The sequence below is a fragment of the Elephas maximus genome, chromosome 25 (genome assembly GCF_024166365.1).
Source record: "Elephas maximus indicus isolate mEleMax1 chromosome 25, mEleMax1 primary haplotype, whole genome shotgun sequence".
Classification (NCBI taxonomy): domain Eukaryota; kingdom Metazoa; phylum Chordata; class Mammalia; order Proboscidea; family Elephantidae; genus Elephas; species Elephas maximus.
Genome location: NC_064843.1, coordinates 23,854,402 through 23,879,463, shown reverse-complemented (window position 1 = coordinate 23,879,463; position 25,062 = coordinate 23,854,402). Strand labels below are relative to the sequence as shown.

Here is a 25,062-nt window from a genome sequence, read left to right as displayed (position 1 = left end):
TCTGTTAATGACTGATTGAGACCTGTGCACATCTTTGAATTTACTTCTGAATCTTGGAGGCCTTGACTCGTCCGATGAAAAAGCTGCAATATATTATTCCACGCAACTGACATAAATTCATACTCTAGTGTTTGCATTTTGTTAGTGGTTTTCAGCTTCTCTTTTGGTATCTCCTTTTTGTGTCTGGTCTTCAGCAAAAAAAAATTTTTTTTTTTTTAATTTTTATTGTGCTTTAAGTGAAAGTTTACAAATCAAGTCAGTCTCTCATACAAAAATTTATATACACCTTGCTATATAGTTTTTTTTTTTATATACTCATATAGTTGCTCTCCCTCTAATGAGACAGCATACTTCTTCCCTCCACTCTCTATTTTCATGTCTATCCGGCCAGCTTCTGACCCCCTCTGCCCTCTCCTCTCTCCTCCAGACAGGAGCTGCCCACATAGTCTCATGTGTCTACCTGATCTAAGAAGCTCACTTTTCACCAGCATCATTTTCTATCCCGTAGTCCAGTCTAATCCCTGTCTGAAGAATTGGCTTTGGGAATGGTTCCTATGAAAAAATTAACTTAATGGTCTGACCATTAAGTCTGGTCTTTTTATGAACATTTGAGGTCTGCATTTCACAGGTCTCCTGTTCCCTCAGGGGTTCTCTGTTGTGTTCCCTGTCAGGGCAGTCATTGGTTGTAGCCGGGCACTGTCTAGTTCCTCTGGTCTCAGGTCGATATAGTCTCTGGTTTATGTGGCCCTTTCTGTCTCTTGGGCTCATAATTACCTTGTGTCTTTGGTGTTCTTCATTCTCCTTTGCTCCAGGTGGGTTGAGACCAATTGATGCATCTTAGATGGCTGCTTGCTAGCATTAAAGACCCCGGATGCTACTCTCCAAAGTAGGATGCAGAACGTTTTCTTAATAGATTTTATTATGCCAATTGACTTAGATGTCCCCTGAAACCATGGTCCCCAAACCCCCACCCCTGCTGCGCTGGCCTTTGATGCGTTCAGTTTATTCAGGAAACTTCTTACCAGCAAAATATTTTAAGGCATCTAAAATCTGAGTGTACAATTTCATGATTGCAGTCATTGCTGTAGCATGCGCTTCCCAACATATATTAGAAAGACATTTTAATTCTTGATCGTTACCTAAATATGTTTTAGGAACTGCCCATCGGTGAGTAGAGGCAGCAAAAATACGCAGAGTAACTGAACAGTAGGAAAAAAATCAACTGCTTCCAGACAACAATCTACTTGCAGTACATCCTACAAGATTAAGTGAATGTGCAGCACATGGTATGAAAATGTCATTCATTGCATTCTAAAATTTTTTGTTGCATGCCTTTATAATGCCCAGACATATTGGCAGCATTGTTATAGGACTGGCCTCTTCACTTAGAAAAATCAATTTTTCAAACTTCACGTAAATGGTGAAGTATTCAATTTGCAATTTCTTCACCAGTATGACTTTTTCAGCTAGTAAATGTGATAAATTGCTTGACAGGTTTTCCATCTGTTGGAGATAAGTATCTTAAGACAATACTTAGCTTATCTGTATGAGAAAGATTAGGAGTAGAATCTACAAATTGAAATATTGAGCTATACTTATTTCACTGAAAATAGTCAATTGAACTTTATCAGTTATCAAGTTTATTAATTTTTCACATGTTGTTTAGACATGTACGATGGGTTGCCCTTTCCAGTGCTACCATATTTTGAGATGTGATCTGCTAAAAATGGATCAAACCGAGTGTCAAGTTTGAGTAAACAAAAAATTTCCATTTCATGGGGACCCAAACACTTCATTTCTTCCTTGAAAAGATGGTCCACATTCAGCATTTATTACAATGACAACCATAATGTATTGCAAAATGGCTTTCCAATACTGACATTCTTCATTAATTTGTGTTTCCAGTTCATGAGTTAAGCCAAAACCATGTCTTCGGTTTAAATATGACAACTTATAATCTATGCAAATTGAACTGTTTTCATGTTTATCAGTCATATTCAATTTGCACCAATCACTAAATCCATCTATACCAAATCAAAAATTAAATTATTAGGAATGAATAGTTTGCAAACAAAACAATTACAGAGCCAAATAATGGAAAATACAGTAGCCATTCCCTCTTGTAATTTTCATCATTAGATTTGCTCCCTAGCAATATATTCTGGCTACGGAAATATCCAGAAATTTTCAACATGAATTTTCAAATGGTTCTCTGTGATGTTAACAATCACTTGGCCCTCTTTTGATTCAATAATTTATATCATTAGGAGAAAAATTATTCCAGAAACAGGATCTGTATTTCTCTTATTTATGGGGTCTATAAATGTAACAATATCAGATTCTAAAATAGTTTTATTTTCTACACCATTTTTTTTTTTTTTTTTTACTACAGCAAGGAATGGATGCAGAATTTGGAACAAATTCTGTTGTATTTGTATTGCTATTAGAAATTTCAGCACTAGCGGTACTAATACAATGATTTGCAACCATTAAGCCTGAGCATTGAATGGGAGAAGTCTCTTCTAATTCATTACTTTTTAAAAAGGAAGTTAATTTTGGAATTGTCTTCAGGGGTTCACAAATCTTTGTCTTTTTATCTTCTGTGAGCTTTTGATTTTGTGCTCTACTTAGTTGTTGCAGTTTTATTTTACCTGGCTATAAAATTATGTCACTTTTTAAAGTTGGTTCTACCATGGTAAATAAATTTGAATAGTTGAAAATAAATAAAATGTATAAAATAAGTAAAATGTATAAAATAAAATTTACATTTGAATTTGGATGTTAACGTAAAAATTTATATTTGAAAATTAGTAACTAAAAAATTGATTTAGAACATACAATTTTGTTCTTGCAGTCGGAAATAATTTCATTCGTTTGTCAAACAATTTGTTGGTGGGCCCTTCGCAGATCTCTGTGTTTTTCATCTTGAAGTAATAGTTAAAAACTTATGCACTCACTTCCCGTCCTTTGATGCTGCATCTTCACAGTTCACTGGACTACTGCTGATACCGGACAGGGACAAGAGTGATCACAAAGAGCATGATACAAATACAAGGGTATGCTCAATCTGAAGATGCATTTTTGTTCGCTTTGTGCAGGGCAGGACTGGATAGATCATGAGTCATGTGCTTATAGTGCCGCTGGCGGGTTCTTATGTGGTCGATTAGAGAGAACTGAATGTAATGTTATACCCAACTGGACTGAAATGAAAAGGAAAATATAATTGTTATCATACACAAAATTTATAAAATGTATATTTTATTTCTTTGTGGAATTGTTCAACTTCTGTATTTGGAGATACATGCAAAATTGATGTTAACAATAGTACCACTTCTTAATAAACAAGTATGTTTTGCAAGTCATAATAATATGAATTTCTTAAAAGAAAGTCAGTCTGAAGGGAAATGGAAAATAAAATACATTCATAAAATATTTATTACCTAAATATTCATTTAATTTATTTCCTTGAGGAATTGCTCAGTTTGCTTACATGGAGATATGTAAATATTCTGATAAAATATAAATGTAATGTTCTGATAAATGCCCTTTGTTCCTTTCTTGGAAGGTGAATTTAGAAACACACTCATTGTTGCAAAATAGAAATATATTTTGCACGATAAGTAAATATTGAATTTTATGCCCTCTTACTGCCTTAATAGAACCCTGGTGGCCCGGTAGTTAAATATTCAGCTGCTAACCAAGAGGTCAGCAGTTCAAATTCACCAGCTGCTCCTTGGAAATCCTATGGGACAGTTCTACTCTATCCTATAGAGTCACTATGAGTCACAATCAACTTGATGGCAGTGGGTCTGGTTATGGTTTTGGTAATGTGCCTAATATCTCTTTTATTAGCATGCATTGAGTAATATCAAGCACTATGTCCATGCAACACACACACACAAAAACTTGATAAATAATTTAAAACTTTTTGTGTTAGATAAATATTAATATTTCCAGTATTTTTTGGACATTTGCTATGTATTAAATTATTACCCATGTTAGTTTTATATTAAATGTATTCTAGATTATATCTGTGTATGACAAACATATTTTAAAGTTAAAGTTATAAATATTATTTACAAAACTTAGGACATAACTCTGTACGTAAATGCTATAGTTAAAAAGTAACTTAATTGAATTCATTGCAGTGGTCAACTTATTTAAGTTCCTTGCTTTTGTTCATCATCTGGGCCTGGAGTTCCCATTGGATGTTTACCACGACGTGCACAAAAGCATACTCTTTTATTTGTATAATGACAAAGAACATTGGTGACGCTCCTGGCTGGAGCTGCTGGATTAGCAGACATGGATGTACAAGATGGTTCTCTAAAAATGGATTATATCTATTAATACAATCTGTCCTTACCCATGTTGGATCCACTCGCATATTGGGTGAATGTAGCAAGAGTTAGACTTGACATTCCACCCCCACCTCGTTTATTAAAAAGAAATCGTATACTCCCAAGAGACCTGCTGAGATGAGGAGTTTCAATTACACGGGAGGGGATCGTAGGAGACAGATGTCAACAAAGGCGTTGTAGTGGTAGGGGCCTCATAGCTTAACCAACTTTGTGCACGGGCACCCTCGTGAACTTTATTTCCGGCCAGCACGTTCTCACATACTGGAGCTGGTATCAACTTTATTTAGTTCCCTCACAGTTCCCGTCTACTACGGTGCTCACTTTTCCTTGTGTCCGGTCTGCTTGACATTTATGAGTCTTTGCTTTGGACAACTGGTGTCCCTGTTTTGTTGATGCCGTAAGCACATGATTCCCTTGCTTATTGGATAATCTGTCCATGTTCGTAGGTTCCTGAGGTGGTGTTTTTTTCTTTATCAGTCCAATTTCTCTCTATTGTTCAGGGTAGATAATTTCTAGTTTATCTTCATGTTCACTGATTTTTTCCTCTCTTATCTCCATTCGTCTCTTGAGTCCATCCAGTGATTTTTTTTTTTTTTGGTGGAGAGAGAGGCTTACTTATTCTTCAGTTCTAAGACTTCCATTTTTTAATTCTTTATACTGTCCATTTCTTCTCATTTTCTTCTTTTCTTTTCATTTATTTCAAGAATGCTTATAATTGCCTGTTGAAGCATTTTTATAATGCCTGTTTTAAAATCCTTGTCAGATAATTCCGATACCACCGTGGTCTCAGTGTTGGCATCTGTTGCTATCATTTCTTGTTCAGGTTGAAATTTTCCTGGTTCTTGTATGCAAGCTGTAACCTGGACATCTTGGGTATATGAGACCCTGGATCTCATTAAAACCTCTGTTGTAGCAGATCTCTGCTGAAACTGGGCCAGTGAGAAAGGAGGGCACCAACTCTTTACTGCTGGGTGGGTATGAAAACCCAGGCTCCCCACATGGCCTCCACTGTCCCCACAGAGGTGAGATGGGAGGGATACCTTGTTTCTACTGTGCAGTGGTGAAAATCCAGGCTCCCCACTTGACCTCTTCTGACTTCACCTTGTAGGGGAGATGGGAATTGCCTCATTTCTGCTGGGCAGGGTTGAAATTGTAGGTTCCCCACTTGGCCTTCTTTACGTTGTGGTGAGTGGAAGAGTGCCTCATTACTGCTAGATGGGAGTAGAAGTCCAGGCTCCCCACCTGGTGTCCATTGACACCATGGAGGTGGTGGGGAGGGGCACTTTGTTACTGTTGGGTGGTGAGGAAAGCCCCAACCCCCCATTCAACCTCCTGTGACACCACCGTGATGGTGATGGGTAAGGGATGCCTGGTTACCTCCAGGCAAAGGTTGAAGTCTAGGTTTTCCCTTTACTGATGGAGCTTGAGGGTGTGGCTTTTTCTTTAGTATTTTGCTGGAGTAGGGTGTTTCATGTAAAAAAAGGTTTCTGTCTGACTAGGGTGCCCCTTTTCCAGTCCTTTAGCAAGAGAGAGCAGGCTTTTAATGGGGGGGGGGGTTTGTCTGCATCTGTTTAGCCTTTTTAGGTTGCACACTTCTCCAACACACTAGCATAAAAATAAAAAAAAAAAACAAAACCAAGGACTCACTGCTGAATCATTCCTTGAGTACTGTCCGCCTTCAGTCTTTTTCTGTTTGTTTTATATATAATGTCCAGCATTTTAAGCTGTACTTACTGGGAGATATAGAGAGGAATGAATCTACTGCATTTTGTCCAGAACTGGAAATTCTCTTTTCATTTTGTACTCTCTTTATCCCTATTAACCCAAGCTGGTGATGTTTCTGGATATACAATTTAGAAAACTTGTGGGTCTCTCTGAATCGTATTCAGGTCCACTTTACTAGACAAAAGTCATACCCATAAATTTCTTTGCAATTAGCCCTTCTTTACCTTGGGCTTCTGCTGAGATGGCTGAGGGACAACACCCTTAAGCTTTCTAGAATCTCTATTGTTTGATTCAGAGGATCTGTGAGGCATGCCCATAATTTCTTTGTGGTTGTTGGTTGCCATGGAGTCGATTCCAACTCATGGTGATAATTTCTTTAGAGGTCTTTTATCTGACTGAATAGTACTCTGAAGCGTGGCTTTAAATCTCTGTGAGATGTAACAAAAGATTTCACAGTCACATTCTGAGTTTCACTTTTGGACCATGCTTTCCTGGCAGTGCCCTGGATTTGAGATTTGCTCAGAAGCCATTTCTCCATTTTAGCATAATTTGTCATTTGGAGAAGCTGAGAATTTTCTAAACATGAAGGCCTAGCTCCTTCATATTTAACAGTCCTTCCTTTCAGGTCAGGGTTTCTCAACCCCAGCACTATTGACATTTTGGGCCAGATAATTCTTTGTGGTGGGGGTGCTGTTTTGTGAATTGAAGAATGTTTAGCAGCATCCTTGGCCTCAACTTCTTAAATGCCAGTAGCAACTTCCCTCGTTTTGACAGCCAAAAATGTCTCCAGACATTGCCAAATGTCTTCTGGGAGGCAGTACCACTCTCACATGAGAAACACTGCTTTAGTTTATCAATCTCCCCTTGCATTTTACTATAAACAGTAAGAAGGAACCAAGTAGCACCTTCTAGATCCCAATTCATTAGGCACATTTTCTACTTTCCACTTTATTGCAGGTAAATCTTGTGCTACAACGTAACAAGGATCTCCCTTCCTCCAGTTTCCAATAACGTTTATGTCACTTTCCTGTGTACTTTCACACACTCAACCTTACCAAAGTCCGTAAGGCTCCTATTAACAACTTTGAAGCACTTTAGGCTTTCATCACACTCTTCTCAAATCCTAACGTCCAGTTCTAAAACCACTCTCATGTTGTAGAGCACTCTACCCCAGTACTAAAATCTATATGTTATCTATTGCTGCATAACAAATTCCCACAAAATTTGGCAGCTTAAAACAAGAAACATTTATCATTTCAAAGTTTTTAAGCCTGAGGGATTCAGGAGTGGCTTAGCTGAGTGGTTCTTGCTCGGAGTCTCTCACAAGGTTGCAATTAAGCTGTTGGCGTCATTTCAAGGCTTGACTAAACCCAAACCAAACCAAACCTGTAACTGTTGAGTCAATTCCAACTCATAGCAACCCTATAGGACAAAGTAGAACTGCCCTATAGGGTTTCCAAGGCTGTAATCTTTACGGAATAAGACTGCTGTGGTCTTTTTCCTGTAGAGCAGCTGGTGGGTTCGAACCGCTAACCTTTTGGTTAACAGCTGAGTGCTTAACCACTGCACCACCATGGCTCCTTAAGTCTTGACTAGAACTGTTGAATCTGCTTCCTTGTTTACTCATGTGGTTGCTAAGCAGGCCTCAGTTCCTCACTGGCTGTTGGCTGGAAGCTTTGGTTTCTATTTGGGCCTCTTTGTAGGGCTATTCACAGCATGGCAGCTTGCTCTCCTCAGAGTGAGTAATCTGAGGAAGAGAGAGTATGCACCCAAGATGGAGGCTGTAGCCATTTTTTAACCTAATCTTGGAAGTGACATATTATCATTTCTGCCATATCCTATTGGTCACATAAAGTAACCTTGATATGATGTAGAAGGGGTGACTAAAAGAGAACATTGGGAACCCTCTTGGTGGCCAGCTGCTGCATTTCACTTTTATTCATCTTTCTAATTTCCTTTTGGACTTCCTTTTTCAAGTGTTGTATTTAGTTTTCAAGATATCTTTCTGTTATTGACTCCTAGTTTAATTTCGTTACCTTTGTAAAACATTTTGTATAATTTCAGTTCTTCTAAATTTGTGTTATCTTTGAAATACACCAGGATATGGTGTATCTTAGTGAATGTTTCATGTGCAGTTGAAAAGAATGTGTATTCTGCTATTATTGGGCAGAGTGTTACAGAAATGTCTCTTAGGATAAGTTAGTTTGGTAGTTTTGTTCCGGTTTTCTGTATCTTTACTTTCTTTTCAGTCTTCCTGATTTACTGATTACTGAGAGAAGTGTTGAATTCTCCACGTATAATATAGATTATTCTAGTTCTTCTAATTAATAATTATTATTGTTAATAATAATTATTATTATCAGTTTCTTTAACTTTTTATTTTGAAATAATTTCAGACTTATACAACAGTTGAAAATAGTATGGAGAATGTGCACAAATAATTTAACCAGTTTTACCAATTTTTAAAGGAGCCCTGGTGATGCAAATAAGTGCTCAGCTACTAACCAAAAGTTTGGCAGTTTGAACCCACCCAGTGGCTTCACAAGCCCTGGTGGCGCGGTGGTTAAGCATTTGGCTGCTAACCAAAAAGTCAAAAGTTCGAATCCACCAACTGCTCCTTAGAAGCCCCATAGGGCAGTTCTACTCTGTCCTACAGGGTCACTATGAGTCAAAATTGACTTGATGACAATGGGTTTGGTTTGATTAGTAGCTTCATAGGAGACAGACCTCACGAGGTGCTTCTGTAAAGACTACAGCTAAGAAAACTCTATGGGTTCTGCCCTGTCACATGGGGTCGCTGTGAGTTGAAAACAACCCAATGGAACCCAACAACAGCCAATTGTTAACATTTCGCCACAGTTACTTTATCATTCTCATAGTCGCACTCTCTCACTCTTGGTTTTTACTTCATGTATTTTGAAATTCTGTTATTAGATGAGTACACATTAATGATTATTATGTCTTCTTGGTGAATTAAACCTTTTATCATTATGTAATATCCCTCTTCATCCCTGGTAATATTCCTTGTTCAGCAGTGTACTTTGTCTGATACTAACATTGCCACTCCAGTGTTCTTTGATTAGTGTTTGAATGGTATATCTTATTCCATCCTTTTACGATTTAACATAGTTCTTTATATTTAAAGTGAATTTCTTATAAACAGCATATTTTTTTTGTCTTTCTTTCCTCCTACCCCCAATCTGTCACTTTCTTTTAATTGGCTGTCTTTTTATTGATACCGTTGTATTAAAATCTCTCAACTTGGCAGTTGTTTTCTATTTTTCCATCTGTGCTTTGTTTATTCCTCTTTTAATTCCTTACATTGGATATTATAGAGAAAGGCAAGGAGTAACCTGTTACCACTCCATAGGCATCAAAAGTAGACAAGATTTATTTAGGCAGAGCAGGAGAATTTATTACTTACAGCGCAACAAAGAACATGAGCATCAGTGTAGTTGTGTTGGTTCCCCGGCCCTGAGTCCAACAGGCAATGCACTGGGCCCAGATGCATAACACACAGTGGTGTTGCATTGTAGCCAGGGAACCCAGGCCCAGCACTTTTTATAGCAAACTGTAAGTAAGCACATCTTTGTTTGGAGAAAGACATTACCTCATCTCTCAAAATTGCCAGCTGTATTAACAGCCCTGAGCAAGGGCCCAGTAGCAAAAGAGGTCAAGACCTTACAATCCTGCCATACTCAGTAAAATGTCTGAAACACAAGAGACCAGTGAGGACACCTCCCAACACTTTTTTTTTTTTATCTCCACTATTGGTTTCTGTTTATATCTTAAAAAAAATTTTTTTAGTATGTTTATATGCATGTGTTTTTGTGTATTGATACATAATCATTTTGGGATTCTGCAAGTTTTTTGGTTTGATATCTGCAATTATTTTTGGAAAATTATTGGCTATAGTCTCTAGATTTTATTTGCCTCATTCTCTCAATCTCCTCTCCAACTCTTGGATGTTCTGTTCTTTCCTTCTTTTTGCTTTGTTTTGTTTCACTATTTTTCCCCTTTCTGCTTCAGCTTGGCCAGTCTATATTAACCTTTTTTTTTTTTTTCCAATTTTTTTTTAAATTGAACTTCAGATGAAGGTTTACAGAACCAACTAGTTTCTCATCAAACAGTTAATACACATATTGTTGTATGACATTGGTTAACAACTCCACGACATGTCAACACTCTCCCTTCTCAACCCTGGGCTCCCTATTACCAGCTTTCCTGTTCCCTCCTACCTTCCAGTCCCTGCTGCAGAAACTGGTGCACCAGTTTAGTCTTGTTCTGTCCCATGGGCCTGTTCAGTCTTTGGCTGAAGAGTGAACCTAGGGATGGCCTCATTACTGAGCTGAAAGGGTGTACGAGGGCCATGCTCTCAGGGTTTCTTCAGTCTTTGTCAGACCAGCAAGTCTGGTCTTCTTTTTGAGTTGGAATTTTGTTCTACATTTTTCTCCAGCTCTGTCTGGGACCCTCTATTGTGATCCCTGTCAGAGCAGTCAGTGGTGGTAGGCGGGCACCATCCCGTTGTTCTGGATGCAGTCTGGTGGAGGCCGTGGTAGATATGGTGCATTAGTCCTTTGGACTAATCTTTCCCTTGTGTCTTTAGTTTTCTTCATTATTCCTTGCCCCTGAAGGGCTGAGACCAGTGCAGTGTCCTAGATGGCTGCTCACAGGCTTTTAAGACCCCAGATGCTACTCACTGAAGTAGATGTAGAACATTTTCTTTATAAACTCTGTTATGACAATTGAGGTAAATGTTCCCTGAGACCATGGTCACCACAGCCCTCAGCCCAGCAATTTGGTCCCTCAGGGAGTTTGGTTGTGTCTATGGAGTTACCATGGCCTTGCCTTGTACAGGTTGTGCTGGCTTCCCCAGAATTGTATACTGTCTTACCGTTTGCCAAATTACCGCTTGGTAATATAAGTTATATTCACCTATTTTTAAATGCACAAATTCTTTCTCAGCTGTATCTCTGTTAAGTTTTTTTTATTTCCAGTATTTCCATATGACTCTTTTCTCAAAGCCTCCATGTCTTTGCTGAAATTTCCCTTCTGTTCATGCATGTTGTCCACCTTTCCACCAGAGCTTCTAACATATTTTAAATTGCCTGTCAGATAATTCCAATATCTGAGTCATTTTTTGTGTGGTCCTGTTAATTCCTTTGTTTCTTGACAGTAGTTTTTTTTTTTTTTTTTTTTTTTAATAGAATTGCTTTATTGCGATGTGTCTTGTAGTTTTTTATTGATTTCTGGACACAGTGAGTAGAACAGTAGGGACTGAGGTCAATATTATTTATGCCTGGAATTGGTGCTCCTCTTCTTTTGCTAGGTCATTAGTATGGGGAGTTGAGTCAGTCTTGCCAGGAGTTGCACTAAATTTGGGCTTTGTTGTTTCTATGGTTACTTTCAGTGTTTGCAGCTCCCAGGGATTCCATACTCTCACCCCAGTTATACTGGGCCTTTAGCAGTTCAATCCATATTTTAGCTGAATTCTTCTTACCCACTTGCATGGAGACCTCATCTTCCTCCTGCTCCACAAGTGAACCAGTGCCTGCGGGTATCCTATCTCTCCTTGAAGGCTCCTGTCCTTCCTTGGAATTCCGGTTAATTGGTTGCCCTACAACCTCAGCTCTCTGAAGCATTCAACAAAAAGTATTTTATCGATTACCTGATTTGTTAGTATGGGAATGATGCTCTTCCCAGCTTTCTACATCCTACATGGAAGCCAGAAGTTTCAAGCCATCAACCTTTGCAATGCTCCCTTTGACTCCTTTGGCTGTCCCTTCGGAGGTCCAGCTCCCTGGATCTTTCTCTTTGCTGACACTCTTCCAGCATAGCCCCTAAATCTTTACAGCTTGGGATGCTTTTTTTTCCTCTGCACTCCTTCTTGCAACAACTGTCTGAGAAAGGACAGAGATTTCTCATCTGTCAACACCTTGGGAACAGCTCCAAGTGACCCAAAGTAATCCTGTTCCCAGGGATAAGCCTGCACTGCGGATTTGGCCTCAGTCCTTTCTGCTAGGAAATAATCCAAGTATCTACTCCAACCATTAGTGAGGAATTAAACTGACAGTAGCATTTCTTGGGAGATGAAAACTGCAACAGGATAAAAGGAGAACAGGCTGGGAGTAGTGGTAACAAGCACAGTCTCTAGAAGCATCCAGCTCTACCACTTATTAGCTGTATAACCATGGGAAAGTTCCTTCACCTCTCTGTATCTCAGTTTCTGTATCCGTAAAAAGGAAATAATAGTGCTCACCTCACAGGATTGTTTAGAGGGTTAGAAGGGTTAATATATGTAAACTACTTATAAAGTGGTTGGTACATAAGCTCTGTAGAAGTGTTAACTATTAGGGCTTCCTATAATTTCAGAAATTAGTGGAACAGAGTAGTTTTTTCCCTTTCTGAGAACCAATTACAATCAAAACAGCTAATGTTTATAGAGCATCTTCAAGGTGCCCAAGTCCTGTATTAGGGGCTTTATCCGAATTATCTCATAAGAGGTAAACCAAAAACACATAAGAGGTAGGGATTAATTATTCCTATTTAATAGTTTTTTTTTATAATAGACATGGAAATCAAGGATCAGAGAAGTAAATGTTTACACAGGTGGCTAGAGGCGGTGCTGGGTCTAAAATCCGAGAGGGTCTGATTACAATGCTTGTGCTTTTAACCACCACAGTTATTGCCTCCCACAAACTAGTTTCCATGCTTGTAAATTAGTGAGAAAGCTGCTTGCTGTATTTATTTCACAGGGTTCTTTGGAGATCCCAGTAATAAACTAATTAGAATAGAGGCAGTGCTTTAGTTGTGTGCACAGATTGCTGTCCCCTGACAGGGATACCTGACTGTGTCATGACTATTCACACCTCCATCCTTTGCACAAGCTCTGTGCGGCACCCCCCGCCTGTTCAGCTCATTTCCTCAAGGCTGAGCGCAGCTCTGACGGCCTGGATTTTATTTTGACAATGGAGGAATTTGTGCAGGGGGTGACACATCAGAACATCAGACTTGCATTTTGAAATGACGACTGACTGCTGTGTGGAAATGTAGTGTAGCCGGGCCAGAGTGACTACAGAAGGCCAGATAGAAGGCTAATGTAGGACCCTAAGCGAGAGAGGGCGGTGGGGATGGAGAGAAATGGTGTATTGGAAAGATACATAGAAAAGAGAACCGACAGGAAATGGAGGTGTCTTTTAATGTGGGCGGTGAAGGAGGGAGAGGTGCCAAGGATGACTCCTAGGCAGTCTTGCTAGTGGATGTTTGTTAAATTACTGAGTGACCCCACTGCGGAGGCGTCTCAGGCCGACGCCCCATACCCCCAGTTTGGATTCCGGATTGTCGAGCTCCTCCGAGCGCAAGGGGACGGGTGGAAGGGAGGAGGGCACACTCTTAGCCCAGGAACTGCTATATTTGAACACTTCTGGCACTGATCTCAGCCAGGAGGCACTGCAAACGGGGCAAACACTTCCCCCTGGGTCCTGCACCCCACCAGCCTGGAGGTGCAGCGCCCCGTTAGCCCCATGGAGGAGTTGGCTCCTAGCCAGCGTCTGGGGGCGCGGCGCAGCGGCCCCCCCTCCAGGCCTGACCCGCCAGTCCAGGCGCCCACCCCGCCCAGTGCACTGGAAGGCTGGGCGGAGGCTCTGTCCAGTCCCGGAGCCAGGAACCAGGGCTGTCGGGTGAGTCCCAGGGCCAGGGGTTCTCCGCCGCAGTGCACCTGCCCTGATGGGGTACCCAGTCAAGTCTCCCTCGCGCCGTAAGGCAGGCGCCCCTCCCCTCCCCAGGGTGCCTCTCCTTGAGAGGTGCACGGGGCAGCGGGGCCAGCGTGGCCGAGGGGCCGAGAGGCAAGACTGCCCTGGAGTCCCAGCGCAGCAAGTGTGCGTGGGCCGAGCGCCCGCGGGTCCCCGCAGCCGGGCGGCGAGGGCGGGTGCATAGAGTATCCCATCGCCGAGCGAGGGTGGCCGGGCGAGGGCGGGGTGCGGGAGCCGGCTTGCAGGAGGATGTGTGCGGGAACTTTCTGCCGGCCGGGGGAAGGCGGGCAGTGCGCGGGGCCGCGCCGGCAGCGCCGCTCTGGCCGCGGGCGGGGGCCGCCGCCCCTCCTCCACTTCCGCCTCCCGCCGCCTCAGCGTCCCAGCTCCCAGGGGCCGGCCGTCCTTGGGGAGCCCGGCGGAGCCCCACCCGCCGGCGAGGGCCGCTCCCACGCCCCCGTCGCGGTCCGGCCGGCGCGAACACACCGAGGCAGGGGCGCGGGCGCTGCAGGTAGAGCTCGGCGTCGGCGGCGGTGCAGGTGCACGGGAGGGCCGGGGACGTGGGCAGGAATGGAGCGGCCGGGGGCTCCCACCCAGCGGACGCGCTGGTCCTTTTTAGGGAATTCTCTCACTCGCGCTTATTCCGGTGCGGGTGGGGCTGAGACCGAGGGAGAGCCCCATTCTGCTGGCTCGCGGCCTGTTCGAACGGCCCCTACTCGCAAATCTCTGCACCCCCTCCCTAGCACCTTTTGTCTCGTAAACAACTGCTCCCCCTCATTCCTCCAGCAGTCGACTCCGGGGCCCCCCGGGGCAGCCCCTTAGATCTCATGAGTCCCGTGGGGCTAGGGGGAGGGGAGGAAGAGGGGTCCTCCCGGAGCCATGGTCCCCCCCTCGCCCATGGTCCCTCCCCCACCCCGCTGCAAGAGCCTACCGCCCCTGGAGCCCTGGGTATTTTTAGCGTGGTGACCTGGGCGGCAGCTCTGAGAGCCTTTCCCAGGGATCGGCGTCATCGCTTCTTCTTCGCGGCCCGACCGGCTTGTGGCCACACAGCCTCCCCGCACTTCTTGGCCCTGCCTCTCCTGCCCCAGCGCTTGTGAAGCCGGCTTGAGTCTCGGTTGCGCGGAGCCCAGATGTGGGTTGGGGGAGGCAGCCTGCTGAGGATGCCGATCTGGTCCTCCTGCTACCTCTGGTGACCGGCTCAGAGCAGAACCCAGGAATGAGATTGAGTGAATGGGGGTGAATGCATAGGGCCTGGCAGGCGCCCAGCTCTGGTGTTTTGGAAAGCTTTCAGCACCGGGCCAGAAGCCCTGGTCTGACTTGGACCAAAGACCCCATCCTTCCATAAAGAAGGTGTGTCACGGGAGAGGCAAATAAAGAACCTGAATGGCCCCTGCATCAGAACTTTGAATTTTACAGAGCACCTGCACAGGCAGTGCCTTGTGTTTAAGACAGGTAGGATGATTCTGCCATTGTCAGATGGGGAGACTGAGGCTAGAAAGAGGACTTACCCAGGGGCAGAGCCAAGTCTGGACCTCATGTCTTGTGACTTCAGAGCAAGGGTTAGAGGGGGTGTGAGTGCCTGTAGGGAGAGAGAGGAGGGCCAGGGGCTGCATTAGCGTTTGAGCTTGGATGGATGAGCAGGAACCAGAGTTGCAGCAGTAGAGGAAGATGACCTCCACCCAGAGGCCTCCATCCCCTCTTCCCTTCCCTGGGAGGCTGGGTCCATTAAGTGGAGAAAGTGCCTCCCCATTTGGGCTGGGCTAGCCCCACCAACCCCTCTCAAAAGGGCATAATACTGGGACTCTGCCATTGACTGCATTCCCTGAATACAGAGGAGCCTCTTCTGCAGTGCCTGGAACTGGCATCCCCTTTGTGGAAATAGGGCCAGCCCCTCCTCTGCCTGAGACTTGAAGTTCCTGGGATGGGCTTGGTTTCAGGGAAGGGCAAGGAGGTACCCGAGCCCAGAAATGTCCAGGTAGGAACCGGAGGATTCAAGAAAGTACTGCTGGGATGCTGGCTGCAGTGGGGCTCCCCAAGCCGAGGCTCCCCAAGCCGAGGCTCCCACTGTATTCTCTCTCGACTTCACAGCCGTGTTTGTCCTGCTCTTCCAACCACCAGGAGCTGACATGGACCCAAATCCTCGGCCAACCCTGGAGCGCCAGCAGCTCCGCCTTTGGGAGCGGCAGAAGTTCTTTGAGGACATTTTACAGCCAGAGACAGAGTTCGTTTTCCCCCTGTCCCACCTGCATCTTGAGTCACAGAGACGTAAGTCTAAGCCCTGAGAAGAGGGGAGGACTTGAGGAGAGGGGCCTGGGATGGGGTAGAGGAAGTCTTGTGGATCTTGAATCTTGGGGGCCCCCTTGCCTCTTGCTTTCTCGGCCCTCTGAACTTCTATCGTGGGACCAGGCAAGTATCTTAATCATACTCTGGCCCTGGGGCCTCCTGACTTGCTCCCTTCTTGATCTGCAGCTCCTATAGGTAGTATCTCCTCCATGGAAGTGAACGTGGACACACTGGAGCAGGTGGAATTTATTGACCTTGGGGATCAGGATGGAGCAGATGTATTCTTGCCTTGTGAAGATCCTCCACCAACCCCGCAGACGTCTGGTATGCCGTCTGCCTTGGAGACGTGGGCACCAGTTAGCCAGAGCAGGGTGGTGGGGTCTCTGAAGTGAGGCTTTGAGGCTAAGCTGGGGAAGTGCACAAGCAGGGGCTGGCAGTGGGTGGCTCCATCAACAAAACAGCTGCCTGTTCAGATTTGAGGGAAGTGGACCCTGAGGGGTCCCCAGTCCAAAAATCTAGGAATGTCCAATCTCTACCTTTGTTAATTTTGCATGTGTAAAATTAATATAATTAATGTAAAGATGTAATTTTTACATTAGCAATTTAAGCAGTTTTAGCCGTAGTAATTATATTAATATTTGTTGAGTGCTTATTAGATGTGTGATACTGTGCTAAAGTACATATGTTGTTTCAGTCTTCACAACGTCCTGTCAGAGTAGGTGGTATTATTTGCATTTTATAAAGAGGAAAATTAGGCTCTGAGAACTTCAGCCACATAGCTGGAAAGTAGAAAAGCTGGGATCCAAATCATGTCTGTCTGATTCCAAAGCCCATGTGCTTAACTTGTAAGATAGATGTTCGTTCTTATTCAAAACAGTTACTTGTTCTTTTTGGCCTACTGTGTGCCAGACATTTTATAAGCATTCTTAGACTTCCTCCTCAAAATCCTTCTGGGATATAAAAAAGCAAAACAAAAAAAAACCAAACCATTTCCTTTGAGTCAGTTCTGACTCATAGCTACCCTATAGGACAGAGTAGAACTGCCCTGCCCCATAGGGTTTCCAGGGAGTAGCTGGTGGATTCAAACTGCTGACCTTTTGGTTAGCAGCCGACCTCTTCACTACTGTGCCACCAGGGCATATAAAAAAAAATATAGATATCCCTTTTTTAGGAAAGGAGCAGAGTCCTTGAGAGGGGAAGTGACTTTCCCAAAGCTACTCAGCACCAAGTAAGTGATTTAGGTTGCACTTGAATTCTTCAATTGATTGCTTCAGAGCCCAGCCATGGTGTAGTGAAGTGGAAGGAGCTGGGTGTCAGGAGACTGAGGTCTTAATTCTGCCTCTTTACTGGACTGGCTAAGTGACTTTGGACAAGTCCCTGCCCCTCTCTGGGCCTCAGTTTCTCCATCTACAAAATGAGGAGGCTGACCAGATAATCTCTAAGAGTCCTCTGAGTTCTCCTGCTCTCTGAAGCCCTCTCTGTGGTCCTGACCAGCTCTTGTCTCTGGGCAGGGGTGGATGACCATCCGGAGGAGCTGAGTCTGCTGGTGCCCATGTCCGACAGGAACACATCGCGGACCTCGTCCTCATCCTCTGACTTCTCCATCAACCCGCACAGTCCAAATCCGAGTGACGGTGGCGCAGACACACCCTTGGCACAGTCCGATGAGGAGGACGATGGGGGTGGTGGAGGGGCAGAGCCTCGGGCCTGTAGCTAGCGGTGGGCCCCTGCCTACAGACTGACTGGTGGAGCTGGTCATCCTCCACGTTGAGGCCTTAGGCCCAGCCAGAGCCCTTGGGGAGAAGACCAGACTCTGTACTTGCAGTAGGCACCCAAGGGAAGGAGCGGTGGTGGGATGGTGTACCTTTTTGGAAATTAATCCTCTCCTGCTTTACTGCTAACCTTTTCCTGCTGTAACCCTCCCACCAATTATCCCTGAGGTGGGGCTTGCAAGTGAGGAGACGAATGCTCCCTCCCGCAAACAATCCCGTAGTCTGCTAAAAGGCTCCCCTGAAGCCTAGTCTCTAAGTGGACTTGAACTTATTAGCATCCTCAGTGAGGTGGTACTCCAGCCATCCTGCCTCCTGACATCTTTTTGGAAACAGGTCACGGTACAAGTAATAAACAAGTTAATACACTAGGCATTTCACTTCATTGTTCACATTGCAAAGATAGGAAAGTCCCTGTGTTTCTTTAGCTCTCTGACCAGTAGCATTTCCCCATCACTTGTTTACTCCATTTATTGAAGAAATATTTACTGAATGCCTGCTCTGTGCAAGGCATTTAGAATACAGTTTTGAACAAGACAAGCTATACCTCTGCCTTCATGGAGGTTACAGTCTATGGAGGAGAAAATCAAGTAAATACCGTAATTCACAGTGTAACTGTAGCATGACAAGGAACTACTCTGGTACCAGAGAATAGGGGCTTCTTAAACCTAGGCAGTGTGGTCACTGAAGAGCTGATTTCTAAGATGAGATCTGAAGAAATGAGTAGGAGTTAGGCAGGAATTGTAATTCAGGCAGAAAGAGCAGTTTGTGAAAAGACTTTAAATGGAGAGAACATAACCCTGAGGAAATGAAAGATGCTCGGAACAGCTGATGTGAATTTGAGGAGAGTAGGTGGCTCAGTGGTTAAGCCCTCAGCTGCCAACCGGAAGGTCGGCGGTTCGAACCCACCAGCCACTCCATGGGAGAAAGATGTAGCAGTCTGCTTCCGTAAAGATTACAGCCTTGGAAATCCTGTGGGGTAGTTGTACTCTATCCTCCAGGGTCACTATGAGTCAGAATGGATTCACCTACAATGGGTTAGTAAGATGTAGGGAGAGGTGAGATCAACAAAGGGTAAGCCATGAAATGCTTTGAAGCCTGAATCAGATTTTGATTTGACTACTAAGTTAAAGGGACTGGAAATAATCAGTAGCTTATGGTATAAATTTATTTTCTCATATAAAATCTGAAGATAGGCAATATAGGGCTGTATGGCAGCTCCATAGTAACTGGACACACAGGCTCCTTCTTGGCTTATTTTGCTTGGCTACCCAGGGTACATAGCTGGCATTCTCATGGATACCTCATGCCTAGGATGGGTTTTGGAACCCCAACTATCATGTCCCTGAACCTGGTAGAAAGCAGGAGAAGAGATGAGGGGTGGGCAAAAAGGGCACAGCCAGCTGTCTTCCCACTTGGCTTTTTTGGAAGTTCTAACCAATAGCATCCACTTTCATATCCTTAGCCAGAACTTAGTAACATGACAGATGTTTCTTTTGGAGACATTTTATAGACACAGGGAGATAGTATTATTTAGAAGAAAGAAAATTCTGCCTTTGGTAAGGATAGTAATCCTTTCAGGTCCCAAAATTTTCAGTGTATCTGATTTCTTTATCACCTGTCAAACCTTGGGAGCATGCTCGCTCCTGGGGAAGCTGGGATGTAGAGTCCTTTGGCAGGGCACTGCAGAAGTTGATAAAAACCTTCAATTTCTTCATCTGTGGCATTAGTGCTTGGTGCATAAATTTGAATAATAGTCGTATTAACTGGTATTCCTTGTAGGCATATGGATACTATCCTATCACTGACAGCATTGTATCTCAGGATAGATCTCGAAGTGTTCTTTTTGACAATGAAGGTGACGCTGTCCCTTTTCAGTTTGTCATTCCCGGCACAGCAGACGATGTGATGGTCCAGTTCACAATGACCAATACTAGTCCATTTCAGCCTACTAATGCCTAGGATATTGATCTTCAAGCATTCCATTTCATTTTTGGTGACTTCCAACTTGCCTAGATTCATACATCATACAGTCCATGTTTCTGTTATTAATGGATGTTTGCAGCTGTTCTCATTTTGGGTAGTGCCACATCAGCAAATGAAGGTCCTGAAAGTTTGACTCCATCCACGTCATTAAGGTCGTCTCTACTTTGAGAAGGCAGCTCTTTTCCCCAGTCGTATTTTGAGCGCCATCCAACCTGAGGGGCTCATCCCTTGGCACCATATCAGACGATTTGCTGCTATCCATAGGTTTTCACTGGCCAATTTTTTTCAGAAGTAGATCACCAGGTCCTTTTTCCTTGTCTGTCTAAGTCAGGAAGATCCACTGAAACCTGTCTACCATGAGTGACCCTGCTGGTGTTTGAAATACTAGTGGTATAGCTTCCAGTGTCACAGCAACACACAAGCTACCACAGTACAACAAACTTGACAGACGGGTGGTGGAGGACAGCTGCCTGGCCAACAGGGTGGAAGAGATCTGTATCCGTGCCCTTTCCAAAGAGGGGTGATAAAATGGAATGCAGAACTTACCAGACAATCAGTGTCATACACAAGGAAAATTTTGCTGAAGATGATTAAAAACCGGTTGCAGCAGTACATCGATATGGAACTGCCAGAAATTCAAATTGGATACAGAAGAGGATGTGGAACAAGCGATATTGTTGCTGATGTCAGATGGATCTTGGCTGAAAGCAGAGACTACCAGAAAGATGTTTACCTGTATGTATTGACTATGCAAAGGCATTTGACTGTGTGGATCATAACAAATTATGGATAATAACATTGTGAAGAATAGGAATTCCAGAACACTTAATTGTGCTCATCAAGAACCTGTACTTAGGTCAAGAGGCAGTTGTTTGAACAGAACAAGGGGATACTGCATGGTTTAAAATCAGGAAAGGTGTTTGTTAGAGTTGTATCCTTTCACCATATTTACTCAATCTGTATGCTGAGCAAATAATCTGAGAAGCTGGACTATATGAAGAAGAACGGGCATCAGAATTGGAAGAAGACTAGTAAGTAAGAACCTGCGATATGCAGATGACACAGTGTTACTTGCTGAAAGTAAAGAGGTCTTGAAGCACTTACTGATGAAGATCAAAGACTACACCCTTCAGTATAGATTACGTCTCAACATTAAAAAAAAGACAAAAATCTTCACAACCGGACCAATAAACACATCATGGTAAGTAGAGAAAACATTGAAGTTGTCAAGAATTTCATTTTACTTGGATCCATAATCAACACCCATGGAAGCAGCAGTCAAGAAATTAAATGACATATTGCATTGGGCAAATCTGCTGCAAAAGATCTCTTTAAAGTATTAAAAGTCAAAGATGTTGCCTTGAGGACTAAGGTGCACCTGACCCAGCCTGTGGTATTTTCAGTCACCTCATATACATGTGAATGCTGGGCAGTGAATAAGGAAGACAAAGAAGAATTGATGCATTTGAATTGTGGTTTTGGCAAAGAATATTGAATTATACCATTAACCACCAGAAGAATGAGTAAACCTGTATTGGAAGAAGTACAACCAGAATGCTCCTTAGAAGCAAGGATGGCGAGACTTTGTGTCACTTAACTTTGGACACGTTATAAGGAGGGATCAATCCCTGGAAAAGACCATCATGCTTGGTAAAGCAGAGGGTCAGCGAAAAAGAGGAAGACCATCAGTGAGATGGATTGACACAGTGACTGCAACAGTGGCCTCAAACAGCAATGATGCAGGACTGAGCAGTGTTTCGTTCTGTTTTACATAGGGTCACTATGAGTTGGAAGCAACTCGACAGCAATTAAAAACAACAAGCAGGGCAAACTGTTGTCTTGGTAGAATCAGGGTTCTGTTACTAAAGAACAAGAGTACAGAAGTCATTGGGTAGATAACTAGCAGTTTACATGTTAGAGGCTTTGTTAAGGAATTTGAACTTTACTGCAAGTAATGAAGGGTTATAAGTGGTTGGATTTAAAAAGACAATTCTGGCTGTAGTATAGAGAATATACTGGAGGACAGGCTCCATCCAGACAAACAAATGATAGTAATCCTTGCAAGAGAAATGGTGGCCCAGAAGACAGTGGTAATTGGGTCAAGGCAGGGTACAGATAAATGACATTATTCATTCAATAAATATTAAATATCATTGTCTAATGTGCAAGACACTGAGCATGGCCTTGGAGGGGTGCAGTGGTGAGCAAAAAAAAGGACACAGTCCCTGCTTTTGCGGAGTTCACATACAGCCTAGTGGGGGCCCAAATGTAAAACTGCAACTATGTGGAATGCTAAGAAGGAGTTAATAGCTTTCTCAGAGAGGCTACAAGATTTTTCGCTTGAGGAAGTGGCATTTGAGCTGAGATCTGAATGTCGAGTAGGAATAAATTAAGGGAAGAATGGCTGGAAGGACTTCTTGTGGAGTACTGATTACAGGGGATCCCAGTGGATACCAGGCAGCCAGCAGATGATTGCAGCTGTCTTTTTTTTTTTAGGTACGAGGTAACTGGCTAGGATGCTGGGGTGGCGGGGAGAGTTTGTGGAAAAAAGTAGACAGAATAGAGAGATGTTTAGGAGGCAAATTTGTAAAGTCTTGATGGTTGTGCAAGAGGAAGGGATCAAGTGTACCACCATTGTTGCTGCCTGGTGCAACCAGATGATTCAAGAGCTCTTCACCCAGATGGAGAACTAGGAGAGAACCAGGTTTGGGGAGGTAATATATTTAGTTTGGGCCATGGTGAGTTATAGATGCCTTTGAGACATCCAAGAGGACATGTCGAGTAGGCACTTGGATCCATGGGTGTGGGACTAAGATGAGAAAGGGCTGGAAGAAAAAACAGATGAGTCATCAGTATATAGGTGGTAACTGATGCCATGGGTGTGAATGACCTTGCCCAGGGAGAGAGGGTTCAATGAAATTATAAGGGGCTCTAAGACCCAGCTTTCATGAACATCAACTCATTTCTTACATCAGGAAAAAAAAACCACCTCCCTTTATACATCAAACACCAGCCATGGGATCAGTGACCTCAGCCTAAATCCCAAAGCTCTTGGTGCTACCCAGGCTGAGTGACAGGGCCGCATTCTTCCCATAATTCCATCCTGCTTCCACCCCTGCAGGGGGCCGTTGTGACTGCTGCTAAGTGCTCTTCCTAGTCCTAGTGAGAAACTTGTGGGAGCTCCAGGGAGGTGGATGCGTCCATTGGCAGAGCTCACAGACTTTCCCTGTATCCAGGAAGTTTGTGAATGCCTTTTGTTCCTAATCCTCTGTGTCTAGGTTGAGATCATCCACCAAGCTGGGCCAGGGTCCAGTCTCATGTTAACGTTTGGGGATTTTCTGAGTTCCTTTGGCTTTGCTGTACACAGAGGACATGGTCTCTGTCCTCTTGTGCCTTCTCCACTCCCCTCCTTTGGAGAAGAAAGGCATTCCTGCCTGAGTGTGGCTGAACCTTCTCTTGGGGTGCAGCCCCCTATAGCTCTGCTCTGCAGGCTTCTCAGCTCTCAGGCTCACCCCACTTCTCTCTGGAGTGAATGATAGGAAGTTGGAGTAGCTTGGTGGTTGTCATCAACATGTTAATAAATCTCTTAGTACCCCAGGCACATGGTGCTAAGATTTGGGGGAATAGGGATATACAGCCCTCTTGAGAGGTAGAATTGTTTGTGAGCCTATGGGGAGTCTTCAGTTCAGCTGCCATGAGAAGTCTAGCGTTAGGTCAGACCCCAGGACTACTTCCTGGTTGGGACAATGACTTCCCCCTGACAAACCACAGGGGCTTGGCTGGCCGTCAGAGCCACCATCTTCAGCTGACTGGTTTTTGAGGCCACACAGTGTCCTTGGAGATGGAAAGATGGTTTGGAGCCAACTCCTAGGAAAGGAGCCCAGCTTTCAGCCTCTATAAGCATGGCATGGTGGGGGCATCGTCAGACCTTTGTCTGACTTCTCAAGGGGGAGGAGAGAATCAAGATGAACATTAGCCCAAGGCTGATTCCTATGAGATGGAGCCCTGGTGGTGCAGTGGTTAAGGTGCTCAACTGCTAACAAAAGGTTGGCGGTTTGAAACCATCAGCCAGTCCCAGGAGAGAGATGTGGCAGTCTGTTTCTGTAGGGACTTACAGCCTTGGAAACCCTGTGGGGTCACAGTGAATTGAAACTGACTTGACAGTGGGTTTTTTTTGTAGGGGGCGGGGAATGTTAAACATACCTCCAGCCTTTTTACCAATTCAGACACCAGCTGTCCCTCCCACCACACTCTACTTCTCTGCTGGGTTCTGGGGGTGGGGGGTGGGGGCGGTGAACAGACACTTCACCAAAGAAAATATACGAATGGTGAATAAGCATACGAAAAGACACTCAACATCACTAGGCACCAGGGAAATGCAAATTAAAACCACAATAGGATAAACACCACATACACACCAAATGGCTAAAATTGTTAAGGGCTGTTGAGTCGGCTCTGACTCATAGCGACCTGACTTGTGTAACAGACAAAACGTTCCCCAGTCCTGCCTCATCACAATTGTTATGCTTGAGCCCGTTGTTGCAGCAACTGTGTCAATCCATTTAATTGAGGGCCTCCTTCTTTTTCACTGACCCTCAACCAAGCATGATGTCTTTCTCCAGCGATTGACAAAAAGACCAAAAAGTTAAAAACACCAAATATTGACATCCAAGGATGTGGAGTAACAGGAACTGTCGGTGAGCGTATAAAACGATAGAAACATTTTGGAGAAAGGTCTGGCAGTTTCTTATAAAATTAAACGTACAACTACTCTTAAGCCTAGCAGTTCTACTCCTAAATATTTACCCAAGAGAAGTGAAAAACATACGTTTACAAAGTAACTTGCACAGCAGCCGTGTTGATAATAACCAAAATCTTTAAAGTGCTAGCCTGTAAGGCAACAGAATGGATAAACAGTGGTATCCATACAATGCAGTACTGTTCAGCAGTAAGAAGAAACAAACTGTTGATACATGCAAGAACATGGATGGGTCTCTCAAATATTCTGCAAATGAAAGAAACCTTACACAAGAAGTGTACGTTACAATTTCATTTATCTTAAGTTCTAGAATATGCTAAATTAATCTATGGTAGATAAAAATCAGGACAATGGTTGCCTCTGGAAGGTGGAACAGAGAGAGGAATTGACTGGAAAGAGTCCTTAGAGAACTTTCTAGGGTTTTAGTAATG

The 25,062-nt window shown here is 43.8% G+C and overlaps 2 protein-coding genes across 3 annotated transcripts in view; both read left to right on the top strand.

Annotated features, from left to right (window-relative positions):
• Positions 1-16,038, top strand: part of SYS1 (SYS1 golgi trafficking protein) — a 39,079-nt gene extending 23,041 nt beyond the window's left edge. The window contains exons 4-5 of one of the 2 annotated variants that reach the window (XR_007515369.1): positions 1,155-1,286; positions 2,988-3,339. Coding sequence is in view for 1 of the 2 variants with exons in the window: in XM_049868955.1 (XP_049724912.1) it covers positions 15,953-15,959 (7 nt within the window). In the remaining variant the exon portion in view is untranslated. Of the gene's footprint in view, positions 1-1,154; positions 1,287-2,987; positions 3,340-15,952 lie in introns of those variants that run through there. The other variant, XM_049868955.1, reaches the window with a different exon arrangement.
• DBNDD2 (dysbindin domain containing 2) lies at positions 15,961-22,951 on the top strand. The gene is made up of 3 exons (XM_049868953.1): positions 15,961-16,099; positions 16,304-16,441; positions 17,629-22,951. Exons 1-3 carry the CDS (start codon positions 15,961-15,963, stop codon positions 17,832-17,834), a joined length of 483 nt encoding a protein of 160 aa, XP_049724910.1. The 3' UTR covers positions 17,835-22,951.
• Positions 22,952-25,062: the final 2,111 nt, after the last annotated feature.

Excerpts from the sequence above, each read along its gene's own strand:
- DBNDD2 (XM_049868953.1), top strand. The coding sequence starts at position 15,961 with ATGGACCCAAATCCTCGGCCAACCCTGGAGCGCCAGCAGCTCCGCCTT. Across the intron at positions 16,100-16,303 it reads GCATCTTGAGTCACAGAGAC|CTCCTATAGGTAGTATCTCC; the intron begins GTAAGTCTAAGC and ends CTTGATCTGCAG. Across the intron at positions 16,442-17,628 it reads ACCAACCCCGCAGACGTCTG|GGGTGGATGACCATCCGGAG; the intron begins GTATGCCGTCTG and ends GTCTCTGGGCAG.